Source organism: Castor canadensis, chromosome 3 (assembly GCF_047511655.1).
Source record: "Castor canadensis chromosome 3, mCasCan1.hap1v2, whole genome shotgun sequence".
Taxonomy (NCBI): Eukaryota; Metazoa; Chordata; class Mammalia; order Rodentia; family Castoridae; genus Castor; species Castor canadensis.
The window spans coordinates 52,933,165-52,948,309 of NC_133388.1; the positions used below are offsets into that span (position 1 = coordinate 52,933,165).

Consider the following 15,145-nt stretch of genomic DNA (forward strand, 5'->3'; position numbering starts at 1 on the left):
AAAACAGCTTGGGCCTCCGCCTGAGAGGTGCGTGCGCGCCCCGCCCGGTTCAGAGCGCGGATGCGTGCAGACCCCACCAAGCGACGAGGACCTCCGGTGACACGAGTCACGGCGCGCTTCCGGGAAAGGGTTTGGAAGGGGAAATGGAGACGGGATGAGATTGCCTGTGATTGATTCAGACGGAAAATAAGTAAACACGGCAAAAAAAAAAAAAAGCACACGCTTTTGATGTCACCGTTCTCTGCTTTGAGAAAACAGACTTCCTAGGAGTGAAATGGTTAAGGATGTCCAAGAGGAATTTTCAAAGTGGAGGTAAAGATAACAACAGGTAACTGTCACCAAGCACTTGCTCTGTGCCATGCCTAGTGCTCCCTAGACTCTGCCGAGCGTGGCGGTCGCGGTCGCAGCCGGGCTCTGGTGACCGTCGCAGAGGGCGACAGAGGGCCACCGAGGGGCGCATCCTGTGGTCCGCCCTCCCCCTGCTTTCGGGGTCGGGACGGGAGCGTCTCTTCTGCGCCCCGGGGGCGTTGCCTGGGGTCGGGCTGGCGCGGGGCGGCCGGGCACTTCCCCGGGGAGAGGCGGTGGCCGGCGCTGCCCCGCCCGGCAGGAGGGAGGGGCGGGCGGGCGGTACTTGAGGACAGGGCCACCGCCCCGGCCCCGCAGCACCTTTCGAGGAGCCATCGGAGCGAACGAGCGAGCGAGCGCCCAGGCCAGGGTGAGCGACTCAGGGACGCGGGGGGGCGCGGAGGGCACGGCACCTACTGGCGGCTCCAGGCCGGGTAGGGCGAGGGCGCCCGGGAGCGGCTCGGTGCGCTGTCCAGGGAGGGCTCGGCTTCGGGGACCGGGCGGCCGCCGAGAACAGGCAGTCGGTGTTTTGCCAGCCCGGGTGGGCACCACCATAGCCCTGGGCTGTCCGGGCTGAGACGGCCTTGGGGCGGCAGGCATGTCTGCGGACGCGGACCGGGCACCCTCTGCCAGCTGTGCTCGTGCACGCAGAGGAAGCCCGAACCCACCACCACCATCTGCCAGTCGGCTGGGACCAACCTCTGCGGGTGACCGATGTTAGGAGCCAGGTCCCCCTTCCCAGGACACCAGGGTACTGCCCTGGGCTCTACAGGGCGCCAGGTCCAGCAGTGACAGGGGCTGCACCGCTCTCTGAATGCTGACCCCACAGAAAATGGTGCTGCCCAGGGCCTGAATGGGTACGTGCCAGGCAAAGACAGCAACCCCTAAGCTTTTGCAAATCAAGTGACTCATCCCTGCCCAGACTGGCTAATTTGGGCAATAACTTCTCAGATCTGGGCTGAAGAAGTTTTGGGTGTGGCAGAACGCTGGTCCCAGCGTGCAGAGCCCTGGTTGGTGTGTGTGTGTGTTGGGGGGGTTTAAAACACGCTTGCTTCTGAGGAGTAGTGCTCAATGTCAGGGAGTGGGCACAGGGACTGAGTCTGTGACTTGGGTTTCAGCCTAACCTATATAGGTATGGAGTGATTCCTATTGCAGGCACTGGGATATTTGTAAAGTGACTCTTGGGAGTTGGGTTGCTGGACAATGAGGACATCTGGATCTCAGTGACCCAGTCTGTTCCTAGGATCCTGGGAAAGGAAAGCAAGCCAGGCTCAGTTAACTATGAAGAAAATGATAATGGCATAGAGCGCGGTAAACCTCTCACCAACTTTCAAAATTCTAACTTGTTTGTTTCAAAAGAATAAACCTTTCAAATTAGGAAATTGTGTGTTTTCATAAAAATTAAAGTTAATAAATATTTACTTTTTTTTTTTTTTTTTGCAACAGTAGTCTCCTTTTTGGATATTGATTTCAAATCTTTTTCAAGTTAGGGTCTTCCTTTCCAAGGAAGGGCAATGCCTGATCCTTGATCTTTGGGGAATCGGAGTTGCTTCCTAAATTCCTAATGTTTGGGACTTCTATTTAAAAATCAGCACTTATTCCGTATTCTGGGGAGAAGTTGGGTGATGGTCTTTGAATGCTCTGAATTCAGAAGCATTAGGAAGAGGCCTCACTAAGCTATACAGGAAGCAGAAGGGGCGGAGTACTGCTTGATGGGTTGACCCCCAAGGCTGGTCATGTTCAAGAAGAATGGGCGAGCCTAGCTCTATTGGGGGGTCCTTAATCAACGATTGTTCATGGTGCCACAAATAATCATAGGTGCTTTGGAAAGATTTTTCTTATCTTGATAGTGAGTTCAGGAGGTCCATGTTGCTCTTACCTATAATTTACGTTCTTATTTGCCTGTATGAAGAGTGTAACTTGAGACTCTTATGCTGACCTTGGCTACCAGATGGCCTGAGACTCATAGTGACTCACCTACAACATGGCCTTTCAAACTTTGCTCTGATTGTTTGGGACGCAGGTTTCTGCTGAGGGTAGCTGGGTAGCATTTTGTATCTGGTGCCTGAACTGGCTCTCCTTACGTTCTGAGAGAATAACTGAAGAGCCAGCCAGGGCCGTCTTGCCTTAGGCCTCCAACTGACTAAAGGTCATGTGCTATTCTATTCAGCTTTTCCAAAGGGGGAAAATCAGTAACTGAGAAGCATGAGGTAACATTACCTTCCTTGATGGGAAGAAGTGTGATCAGAAAGAAACCCCAGGAAAGGGCAGCCTCCTTTGTCCCAAGTCAGCATCACTGAGTTTGGCTTTGGAAAGGGACTTCCCTCAAACCCTGCCCCATGTTTTAGCAAGGGCAGGAAGTGGAGCACCTGGCCTGGGTTCTTGGCAGAGGAGTGTGGGGAGTGTCCAGGAGCCTTGAGGAAACACCCCCACATTCTTCTTCACTGCAGTTTGTTTGAAGGCCTCCTCCTTTATGAGCAGAAATCCCAGAAGCGATCGTGGGAACCCAGACAACTTCTAAGTGAGCCCAGAGAAACATAGCGCTGTGGGTAACTACTCTATTAAACGGGAAAGCTACCAATTAATGGTGATTAAAATGGTCTACATTTTGATTCATGTTTAAACTCCTTATTCCAAATCTACACTGAACTGCTTGCTCTTAATGGGTCCAAACATGGAGGCCCTGGTAGTGTGTCTCTATTTTTGTTGTTGTTGTTTTGATACATTTTTTTTCTCTGATTCTGAGAGAACCAGGATAAGTTTATATGTCTGTACAACCTGTAGAGTGAGAAGATGTTTGATATTTGATTGTGTATGCCTCTCTAAAAAAAGAAAAGAAAGAAAATTTTTAGGCAAGTAAGGTAGATATTTATATGAAAACATATCTTTTTCCTCCCTGAAGTTCTGAGATTGCTAACATTGTCTTCAAAAGAATACAGGTAACCACCAGGGATGGCTCTTATGTTAGAAAAAAAACAGGAAAATTCTTCCTGGAGGCAAAACCCATGAGTGTATTAAATTTGGAAAATTTTCAGTGATTCTTATCTTGAACACTCATACAGGTGGGACACCGTAGGAATGTAATCTGTGTGAGGATTCTAATGCCCGGCCCGTCACTGAGTGACTACAAGATAATTTATACTGGGAACAAAGAAGTATACAGTGAGTGTGGAGTTACCCTTACCAGTGTGCTATGTGTAGATTGGGCCACTAACTCATTAATTTTCAGTCTTTGCTTTCATGTAAACATTTGTGTTTATGTCTAGTCCCTAAGATAAAACTTATACTAACACTCCTCTCACCCCAAAAAAGAATACAGGTAAAACCCTTTTCAGAAAAAAGAACTAATGGTTGGAAGTTGACATAATCAAAACACTGCCTACCCAAATTTTGGAAAAGCACAGTTTGTTGATGAAAATGTGGTTATATAAAAATGTGGTTATAATTAGTAAGTGACTGTGCAAAATGTCATCTTGTATTCACTATTACTGTGTGCTGAATGAGTCACCCATATTTTCTGACAAAAACATGATCTTGTTTTTAATTTGTTTACCATTTCAGCATGCTATGTAGTTCTGGATGAATAATTCAGAGAATTGATTCTCAAGTGGTCAAGTGATGTCCACTTTTTTAGGACTATGCTTCAGGAGCTAGGAGTCAGGAGACTTGGGCCCTGGTGGCTGAGCTGCCAATGAGAGGATGCCTTGGGCCCTGCTTTCATTCTCTGAGCCTCAGTTTCCTCACTTGAAGGCAGGAGCATTAACTTTCTCCTGTCCCTCTCATAGGATTGCTAACAGAATCAAAATAGATAAGCGATGTGAAAAATGCTTTGCACACTGAAACTCACCGCAGAAATGCAGGGTGTCATTCTTCTAACAGGCCTGTGGAATGTGTCACAATACAGTCCAAACTGTCACCCAAGGCATATGGGAGACAGTGGAATTTCTCTTATTTCTCAAACTCTGGTCAGATTTGAAAATAAACAAGGCTGATCCGAGGCTTTGGGGAATAAATGCTAAATGTGGAAATACCCCCTTTGAGTCTTCAGTTGTAGTCATCCTTCAGACATCTCAGTTTGACTGCGGTTACATTAATAAGGCATGTTATGGGCCAAATAGTAGAAAGCTGGGTGGTGTTTTATGTTTTTCTTTGTTTGACATAGGGTCTCACTATGTAGCCCAGGCTAGCCTCAAAATTACCATCCTCCCACCCTAGCCTCTGAGTACTGGGATTGATCGTGGCTGCCATGCCGGGTGAAAGTTAGCTAGTTTTAACAATGAAAGCTACTCGTTGGTTTCTGTTGTCCTATGGATGTACATTTACACAGGCATATGCATGCTGGCTAGCCTGGATTGGCCGGTCTCAGATTTGCATGGCTTTGCCCCCAGGGCATATTTGGCAATATCTGAAGACGTTGGGTTGTCACAAGTTTTAGGGTGTTGGATTGAAGCCACAGATACTGCTGAACAGCTAACAAAGTACAGGACGACGCCCTGCCATGACGTATCCTACCTGAGTAACAATTGTGCCGGGGTCCAGAATAAGCTCCTATGCAATAGGGACATTCATTTATTCTGTTTTTTAGGAGGGGTGGGAACCCAGGACTTCCTGCTTGCAAAGCAGGCACTCTACTGCTTGAGTCACACCTCCAGTCCATTTTGATCCGGTTATTTTGGAGATGGCTTCATGGGAACTATTTCCCTGGGTTGGCCTCACACCTCCATCTTCCTGATCTTAACCTCCCTAGTAGCTAGGATTACAGACGTGAGCCACCAGTGCCCGGGGCAATGGGGACATTTAAAAGTCAAAATCCTTATACAGCCAGGTTTAGTGGCACACACCTGTACTCCTAGCATGCCAAAGGCTAAGGCAGGAGGATTGCAAGTTCAAGGCCATCCTGGGCTAAAAGAAAAAAAAAATCCTCATGAAGTTATTGTTGAGTCTTTGATATGTGCTAAGCTCACTGCCCACCTTGAAGTTCAAGATTATTTCCAAACACCCTCCAAAATAAAAGAGGTTTTATTTTCTTTTAATATCCTTCTAGGACTGGGGATACAGCTCAGTGCTAGTATGCCTGCTTGGCATGCTCAAGGCTCTGGTTCCATCCTTAGCACCCTCCACCCAAAGAAAGGTTAAGTTTCCTTTCTTCTCCTTTTCTGTAACAATTCTTCTCTCAGGTTCCTCCTGTGTGGCAGCACAGTTCCTGCATAGCAGTGTGGCAGACTTGTGGGGAAGGGGCATAAGGAGCCCCTGCATTTGCTTTAAAAAGGTCAAGTACGATAGGAAACACAGTGAGAAGGCATGGTGAGCTCTGGGTGCACTGACTTCTTTGTCAAACGGCCAGCAGTTTCCCACCTTGGGCGATGGACACAGTCATAACCTAACTGCTCTGAGTGAAGTCCAAGAACGCCCAGGATGAGAACTAGAGGAGTGGCTCAAGTGGTAGACCACTGTCTAGCAAGGGCAAGAACCTGAGTTCAAAATCCAGTACTGCCAAAAAAAAGTTAAAGTAAAAAAATTAAAAACAAGATGTGCAAAAAATATTAGTCAAAAGTAATGTTTGACAGGGCTATAAATAACAACAGTACCATGTAAAAACATAAGGTGCGTGTAAATGAAGTGCAAATTAAGTCCTGCGGGAAGCTCTGCCTGTATGTGTTTTCACCTGTAATATTTTACATTTTCAGGACCTATCAGGTAGTTGTCATTTATTGGATCCCTTAGGAACAATATCATTTCTTCAAATGACTCTGTAACTATCACAAGTAGGCAAATCAAAGAAGAAAGGATACCAGTTGTTTCTAGGTCCAGGTTACTTTGGCCATAAAACAGGTGATCCTGAACTTAGAAAGAATTCACCCAGTTTGCAAGAGTCTAAAGCCACCCTCTAAAGGGCTGGGAGGGCAGCTCAGTGGTAGAACGTTTGCCTATCATGTCCAAGGCCCTGGGTTCCATCCCTGGCACCACAAGAAAAAAGAAAAAAAAAAATCCAAAGTTGCCCCATGTAGCTAGCGGGGAGAGGGGAGCAGGAGCTGCAGGAGTAGGTGTCTAGTATCTTGTATTTTGGCAGTATGGCTCGGGAAGGAGCAGGAGGAGCAGGATCCATGTCTCCAAACCAGCTCTGTGGCAGCTTTGGGCAAGACAAGCCCTGTTTGTTTGCTAGCAACCTATCCCCAAATACTTTACTCTACATTGCCTGGCTGTTCCACCTTTGTTGGTTTTACCTCCAGGATTTTATTTGGAATAACAAGTACAAAAAAAAAAAATGACACCTGTCCTTTTTTTTTTTTTTCATAGAGCAAAGTTTAATGGCAGGCCCAAACTGCCAGGCTGGCCGGGGAAAAGATGGCACAGCCGTCACCTGTCCTTAAAGGCTTAGCTCAAACACCATGTGGTGTTCCTTTCCCATCTCAGGAGTAAGTTCCTGGGTTTGAATCCCCACAGCAGGCAGTCTGATGACATCTTATTATCTCACACTGCCACGTGTGTGTCCCATCTCCCCTTCAACCATAGAGATCATGGCCTGTTCGTCCTCACACCTGGACAGGACCCTGCACAGTGCCTGGCCCAGCGCAGGCAGCATTGGCTACCAATGCAGGAATACATAAGCAGGAAGCAGCTGTATCAGGAGGTCATTGTCTTTCAGATCTAAGTTAAGAACCAAAAAACACTGCTTTCCTCCCAAATCCCACAAGGTATGGGTTGTGGATGGAAAAAGAAGGGAGGTTGGCCATATTACCGTGCTGAACCCTTTGCGAGGGGTAGTGGAGAAAGTGCAGGAAGGAATGTGAAGGAGGCCCAAGAGAAGCCATGACTGTTTGCATTTTTTATGTAAGAAAGAGGCAAAACATTTTCTCCCTGCTCCTTCTCTTCAGGCATTGCATGGTCTTCTGCTCTCAGGATTCAGAACACAAGCTAGAATGATCAAAGTTTGAATTTATGAGTTAATAAAACATTGATGCGACGCTTTTGTGGTTCCACACTATTGACTTAGGCAATAGTGGATTTATTAGAACTGCCCATGAGCTATTTGAGATGTTAAATTTCATGGAGATTGGTGAAATATTTTAGGGTAAAATAATAATGTCTTTCTCTTCTCTCTCTCTCAGGAAAATGGCAGACGGTTTTTCGGTAAGTATTTCATATGCAGTCGCATGGGCTGAGGGTTGAGGTTTTTGCTTTTCTCCCACAACACAGTTTCCTCTGCCTCACTTGTTCACTGGGGGCCTGTTAGCTGTAGTTGTTTTGCCAGCTGCAGATTTGGGAAGGGAGCCAGACAGAGACTGGGACTCAGCCCCAGAAAACTTTCACCCTGCTGGAAGCAGAAGGCCGGCAGCACAGTCCGAGGACCCTGACGTTTTGACTGTGAGAAATGATGACGATGAGAAAGCACGTGCTTATAGACAGAGGAGAGCCAGCTCCATACCTAAGTAAAGTATGAAAAGTAGCAGCCCTGCCTGATCTGAATTGATGAGAGGCCAGAGTAACGTGAAAAAGCAGATAGAATTCCCAAACCTATTTAGAGATGGGGAAGTTCATTGGTATGAATTTCATACCTCTCCTATATTTCCCCACCCTTTGCTTTTTTGTTTTCCTGTCAATTCTGTTTTGTGAATGCTTCTATCCTGTAATTGTTTATGTCTTTCTTTGCAGCTTAATGATGCCTTATCTGGATCTGGAAATCCAAACCCTCAAGGATGGCCTGGTGCATGGGGGAACCAGCCTGGGGCAGGGGGCTACCCAGGGGCCTACCCCGGGCAGGCACCTCCAGGACCTTATCCTGGGCAGGCACCACCAGGACCTTATCCTGGCCCACCAGCACCTGGAGCTTATCCTGCTGGCCCACCAGCACCTGGAGCTTATCCTGCTGGCCCACCAGCATCTGGAGCCTACCCAGGAAAATCTGGCGGGCCCGGGGCCTACCCGAGTGCTCCTGGGGCCTACCCAGCAGCTGGCCCCTATGGTGCCCCTGCTGGACCACTGGTAAGACAGAATAGTTGGCTCTTGAACTTGATGTACAAAGGGTGGCAGGGAGATGTGAAGCCTTAAATCTGCTGCTTAGATCTTACAGACACTTCAAGGAACAGCCACAGGTGTATGTTAGCCAAATAGAAAAAAATGTGTTTGTATTGAGTTTATTGTGCATAGCACTAGTCTAAGTGCTATGCATAATAAACTTTTGAAGGCATTGATAAAGCTGCTTTAATATAAATTAGGTAAGATTTAGCAGTGGATGGCTAGGGCATAGCTTAAAGTGGGAGAGCACATGACTAGCCATGCATGAGGCCCTGGGTTCAATCCCCAGGACTGTAAAGAAAAGATTGCAGTCAATGGGCAATGTTTTAGTTGTTTTATTAAATAGACACTGAGTACACAACACAACAGCATATGAGTCTATGTGTTCTCTTATTTAACCCCATAACCACCGAGAAGATACTGTTGTTATCCCCACTTTCTACATGAGGAAATGGTGCAATGGAGGAGTTATATTAGCTTGGCCAGGGTCATCGAGGGAACATGTGGGGAAACCAAGGTAATCCAGTTTTGAAAAGCCCTCTAGAAAGGTCATTGTGTGATCTAAGGACTGAACTTGCATTCAAAGGAAAACACAACTCTGGGGATGGGAACCCACATGTGCCTTAGAGAGTCCTCCCTTGCAGGTTTGTAGTCTAGTTGGAGATCAGATGTAAAAGTGCAGAGTTACACAACAGTGTAGGACTGTGGAGAAGACAGCACAAAGCAGCAGCATCTCCCTTTGAGACAGCTTAGAGGAGAGCTCAGAGAAAGTGTGGGTTGGAGTCGGGGCGTGGAGCTGGGTTGGTCAGCTGTAGGCAGAAGGGGCCATGAATGCCATGGAGGGTAACAGGCAGATAGGAGAGCGATTGCAGAGGAAGAAGCCCCAGGATCCGGTGGGAGTCAGATCTCTGGCTTTTGAAGCCAGAGAACATCAGCAAAACTTTGGCCCAAACTGGGAATGTAGAAAAGAGCACTGATGGGAATGGAGCAGGGGAGACCCTTCTGGTTCATATCTGCTGGACTCAAGGCACTAGGAGCAAATCCAGGTAGGAGGACATATAGCATTATACAGATCAGAGTTAGAAATGAAAGATTTAGGTAAAGGTTAAAGCCAGGGGGAAATATCACAAAGGGAAGAAGCTGGGTGCTGGTGGCTCATGCTTGTAATCCTAGCTACTCAGAAGGCAGAGATCAGGAGGATTGTAATTTGAAGCCAGTCCTGGGCAAATAGTTCACAAGAGCCTATCTTGAAAAAAACCCAGCCCAAAAAAGGGCTGAAGTTGTGGCTCAAGTGGTAGAGCACCTGCCTAGCAAGCGTGAGGCCCTGAATTCAAGCACCAGTACCACCACCAACAAAAACAAAGGGAAAGAGAAGAGGCCATGGACTGAGCTTAGGAATCTTGAACATAGACGGTCAGTAAACATTTGTGGAATGAGCTACAGTAGGCAAGAAGTGTTTGTTCCACAGACACTGAGAATCTGCCATGCACAAAGCATTCTGCTGGTGACCTGAGTACCAAGCCCACGAGGAGCCTGAAGTCCCTGAATGTGACACAAACCTGTCCTCATGGAGCAGAGTAACCTAGTGCAGTATGTCACATGACAGGTATTATGAGTAGCACAGAAAGTTAATGTTGATCGCAGGTCTAGGTAAAGCTTTTCCCAAAAGTCATCCCTGTGAGTTATGGATTGAAATACTAGTGGTGTTCCCAAAGGGAATATTTTCTCCTTTTTGATTTTTTATTCTCTTATCATTTGTGTAAGAACCTCATCTCTTTAGGCTGTAAGCAAGGTGGCCTGAATTTGGACAGATGGCCTGGGCTAGGGCTATGTGTTAGTCACAAATATTAATAGTGATTCAACTTTAGCAGAATAATTTTTTTCTTTCTCCCATGCTTCATTGACACATATGTACTTGTCATTCCCAGGCTGTGCCCTATGACCTGCCCTTGCCTGGAGGAGTCATGCCTCGTATGCTGATAACAATTCTGGGCACAGTGAAGCCCAATGCAAACAGGTAAGGAGGGCAGTGTTTAGAACCTAACGTATCTGTTGACTGGTTTCTGAATAAAGAATTATTTATCTTGAATTTTAACAGGTCTTAAGGAAAACCTGTCTGACAGTAAATTACTATGTATGTAATATAGGTGTGCATATAATACATATTATCCATATAACATTATACACAAAATATATTATTATGTAGTACATAATTTTATACATTATAGTTACTATGTGTGTATATATATGTATCTCCTTTGCCAGGGTCCCTATCCATATTTTATATAACATAAGGTAGAACCACATAGTATCCTTACCTTGGGGTCATTACACTAGAAAGTTTAATTCCAGTAACACTAGAGATATAGACTGAGAGCTGACGATCAAAGCTAATTCTGGTTGAAATGGTTAATGGTAGTAAACTGAAAAAACTGTTGATTAGTCCTACAAACTGTACATGAGGAACTGCATTTTAAAAAAAGTGCTTAGGGTCTGGGAGTTGGTAAAGTGCCTGCCTAACAAGTGCAAGGCCCTGAGTTCAAGCCTCAACACTATAAAAAAAAAGTTTGTAAGGTGACAGAGATAATAGCTTCCTTTTCATTGCCAAAGAAATTGAGCATTGCATATTTAGTCAAATATAAATTTATTGCCATTTTCCCTGTGAATTTAACCATTGGGAGATACAGTTGTGATTGAAAGTGACAGTTGCTGAGTTATTCAGCATATCTAGAGAATCACTGTTAGTCTGTCTAGAGACAGACTTTGCTTTGAACAAGGACATCAGCTTATTCTGGTTTAGCACTCTAGGGAGCACACCTTAAGAAACCAGGGTGGAGCTAGGCCTTTAACATGGAGGACTTGTGTTGCATTAGTATCCATGGAGAAGGAAAAAGGTCAAAATTTAACTGGCATTTTCTTTAGTCCCACCTCACATTACGGAATGTTTAACATATTTATTGTTATGACTTGACAACTTAGCAACAGGAAGTAAACACCCTGGCTGTTGTGGAGGAGCTAGGATTCTGGTTAACCAAGAGGAAGTCAGGTATTTGATGGTTCTTACTGATGCAGCTGCCTTGTCTTTAACAGGTATTAAAAGCAGCCCATCAGGGGAGAAAAAGAAAACCATTATTATATATAGTAAGGCACAAAATGCCCTCAAAATGGCTTTACCCTCTGCAAGGAAACCTTGGAAGATTTTCTTTTTTGGCTGTACTGGGATTTGAACTGAGGGCTTTGCACTTCCTAGGCAGGTGCTTTATCACCTGAGCCAAGTCTCCAGCCCCTTGGAGGGTTTTCATGAGTAGAGTCTGTAAAGTGGGCGTTACAGCTGGAAGGGAATGATGGGACCGCAGACAAGAGGAAGAAAAGGATCAACACAAGCGGTCTGATGGTTCAGAACATCCTGAGGCTCCTTCCATTCGAATCCGTTCTGGCTTGTGTACCACCCACTCATAAACCTTTCCTGTATATTATGAAAAGATTTACTTCTGAGAACTTGCGTTCATTTGGTACGCGGGCTTTCATCATTTGGTCTCTGGCCTTTGATTTCAAACAGACTCGCTCTGGATTTCAAGAGGGGGAACGATGTCGCCTTCCACTTTAACCCCCGCTTCAACGAGAACCACCGCAGGGTCATCGTGTGCAACACGAAGGTGAACAACACCTGGGGGAAGGAAGAAAGGCAGCCGACTTTCCCCTTTGAAATTGGGAAGCCATTCAAAGTAAGTGCCGGATACTCTCCGATGCTGATGATGGATGCTCATCGTGCAGTATCACTCTAAAACCACAACACACGTGAATGTCTACCACCTGGCCAGGGACGCCTAACCAGACCCTCCCAGGGAAGGAGGCCTGGCAGGCTGAAAACAGGGCCAGGAATGGCAGGTTCCGAATTCCATTCAGGCACCTCGTCACCACTGCTGCCACCCACCTCAGTCTAAACTTCTCTAGAAATTAAAAACAGCATCATTTTGTCAAAGAAAAGAAAGGCAGTAAAATCTTTACGGTACATGTAGACTGAGACTTACTTAATTCCTTAAAAACAACATAGTTGGCATTGTGATCAAAAAAATTTTTTTTAGGTAGCGGGGATCGAACCCAGGGCCCTAAAGCATGTGAGGCAAGCGCTCCACCAGAGACCTACATCCCTAGCCCTTTTTTGTTTTTGAGATTGGGGGGGGTCTCCCTCATTTGCTCAGAGTAGCCTTGAGCTTGAGATCATCCTGCCTCTGACAGGCTGACAGGCTGGGATTACAGGCCAGCATCACCACACCCAGCTTTTTTTAACTTTAAAAATTGCTTTATGAAAAAAAAATTTACGTATGTTTAAGTAAAAAGTCATCTATCCTTTTACCCATTCTGCTATATTCACAGAGGTTTTAATTTGGTATTTTTCCAGTATGTTTTTTTTTTTCTTTAATGGCTGTACAGGAGCTTGAACATACTGCTTGAGCCACACCTCCAGTTCAAAAAAATTTGAGTTTTTATGTAGAGAAATTATTTGCCTTTCCTTTTATGGCTTCATTTACATAATAATTTTGTTACTTCATCCTTTTTGTTGTTCTTTATGAAAAATCAGGAATTAATTTTTGCTATAAAGTTACTTTCTCTGGATCTGAGTCAGTTCCACAAATGATAAAAATGAAATGTTAGACACTCTGAGCTCAGGGTAGACTAGTTTGAAATTATTGGGTATTTTTTTCTTTTAATGTAAGTTGAGAAAAATTATGTTATATACAATGTTTTGAAATATGTAATGTGTACACATCACGGAATGGCTAAATTGAGCTAGGTAACATTTACATTACCTACCATGACAGTTGTGTATGTGACTTTTCAGATACAAGTCCTGGTTGAACCTGACCACTTCAAGGTTGCAGTCAATGATGCTCACTTGTTGCAGTACAATCATCGGATGAGAAATCTCCATGAAATCAGCACACTGGGAATTTCTGGTGATATAAACCTCACCAGTGCTTCATCCACTATGATATAATCTAGAAAGTGTGGATGCTTAAAATTGAATCTAAGCTTTAACATTTAAAAGCTTCATGTTCACTGTGAGTGACAAATTTACATTTATTCATATATATCCTTCTTGTAAGCCACAAATTTAATAAATATTCTATGCTAACAGCTGTCTTGTCTTTATGTCGTTTAATTAGAGGTTTTTTTTTTTTTGGTACTGGGGTTTGAACTGAGCGCCTATACCTTGAGCCACTCCACCAGCCTTTTTTTGTGATGGTTATTTTTGAGATAGGGTCTTCTGAACTATTTGCCTACCCTAGAAGGGTAGGGTGTTCTGAAGTTGGGATGACCCTTTAGAGTTGCAAAGGGGCCAGACTTTTCAATGCCCACTTTGGTCAATTACTAAATCTAAGGCACCCAGAAAACAGTGTGGCCTTGGGTATAATGGCTCTCCTCAATTGAGGCTGGATTCATGTACAAAAAGCTTCAGGCTGTCTGCCGCTGCTGGCTGCACTTCCTTGGGGTTTGAAAGTGATGTTTCACAGTGCATCATGTTGTATTCCAATAACTATGTCAATTCCTTATCCTCATTTTCTGGCCTTTTTTCTTTTTGGTGGCACTGGGGTTTGAACTCAGGGCCTCCTGCTTGCTAGGTAGGCACTCTGCCACTTGACCCACCCCTCCAGCCCTTTTTTTGAAGTACTTTTGAGATAGGTTCCAAGGAACTATTTGAACGGGCTGGCTTCAAAGCTTGAGAGACGGAAAAATTTGGTTTACACAAAATTACTTAAATCCTCTGACCCTTGACCCCTTTGCCTATAAAATGCACACATCTTATAGATTTACTTTAACTACATAAAATTTTGTTTGGGCTGGAGGTGTGGCTCAAGTGGTAGAGGGCTTACCTAGTAAGCACAAGCGTAAGACCCTCTACCACTTGATCCCAATCTGTCAAAAACTAAAATAAAAACTTTGTTTGCAAAGGGCCAAATAGTAGGTGCTCAATAAATGGAAGTTTCCTTTCTACTTTGGTCTTGGAAGGTTTTCATAATGCATCATAATTCTAGAATCCACGAACCCTATCTGTTTGTGAGAGACACTGACATTTGTGGTGGCCTACTCAGTATCTATTCCGTTTCCTAGCAGGCCTGATTTTATTTAGGTACTATCCCAGATTCGATAGGAATTCTTGATTAGTGTAATGCTTGACTCCCTGACTTCCAGACGAGGATGTGGTATTAGTTGGCCTAACCAACTAAAGGGAAGGACGGAGTTCTGATTGCTACTAGCAGCCATCTTATGACCCCAAAAGGACCCTGCCGTAGAGGAGAAGGCAACCCTGGGGATGATGGAAACAACTATGGATGGAATGTTGGACCTTGGGCTGTCAATTGTAAAACAGTTATTGGAATTACCTTGGTAACTTGTGAAATAATGAATTTCCTTATTGTTAGGTCACTTTGATAACATTTATTAGACAAATTCAAAGCTAGGAAGGAAAAAAATGTATACATATATTCACAAAAGTTACAGAGTTTTTCTCAAGATGTGAACGTCTAAATAACTGAAAGTTTTCTAAATGACTCAATAGTGTTTCTATTAAACCTACCCCAATTCATGGTTTATTATTATTATTATTGGCAGTATTACTGACATTGCCTTATTCTTGTCTACTTTGTCCTTGACATTTTATTGTTATGTTGCATATTCATATTGTTTTATATATAGTCTTGGGTTACTCTTTACCAATACTTTAGGTGTTCATGGGCTTGGGCTCTTAGAAAACTATAAACATATATATATATTTCCTTTT

General features: G+C 44.6%; 1 protein-coding gene across 2 annotated transcripts; it reads left to right on the top strand.

Moving 5' to 3' along the window:
• The first annotated feature begins 579 nt into the window (after window positions 1-579).
• Window positions 580-13,500, top strand: Lgals3 (galectin 3). 2 transcript variants are annotated; one of them, XM_020175572.2, is made up of 6 exons: window positions 580-715; window positions 7,455-7,476; window positions 7,999-8,328; window positions 10,290-10,378; window positions 11,921-12,086; window positions 13,205-13,500. In XM_020175572.2, the coding sequence occupies exons 2-6, from the start codon at window positions 7,459-7,461 to the stop codon at window positions 13,358-13,360; spliced, it is 759 nt and encodes a 252-aa protein (XP_020031161.2). In that variant the 5' UTR covers window positions 580-715; window positions 7,455-7,458; the 3' UTR covers window positions 13,361-13,500. The 2 variants fall into 2 exon arrangements, with proteins under 2 accessions (XP_020031161.2, XP_073924078.1); XM_074067977.1 differs by lacking the exon at window positions 580-715 and adding an exon at window positions 2,765-2,890.
• Window positions 13,501-15,145: the final 1,645 nt, after the last annotated feature.

Coding starts and splice junctions, on each gene's coding strand:
- Lgals3 (XM_020175572.2), top strand. Junction 8,329..10,289: donor GTGCCCCTGCTGGACCACTG/GTAAGACAGAAT, acceptor TGTCATTCCCAG/GCTGTGCCCTATGACCTGCC. Junction 12,087..13,204: donor AAATTGGGAAGCCATTCAAA/GTAAGTGCCGGA, acceptor GTGACTTTTCAG/ATACAAGTCCTGGTTGAACC.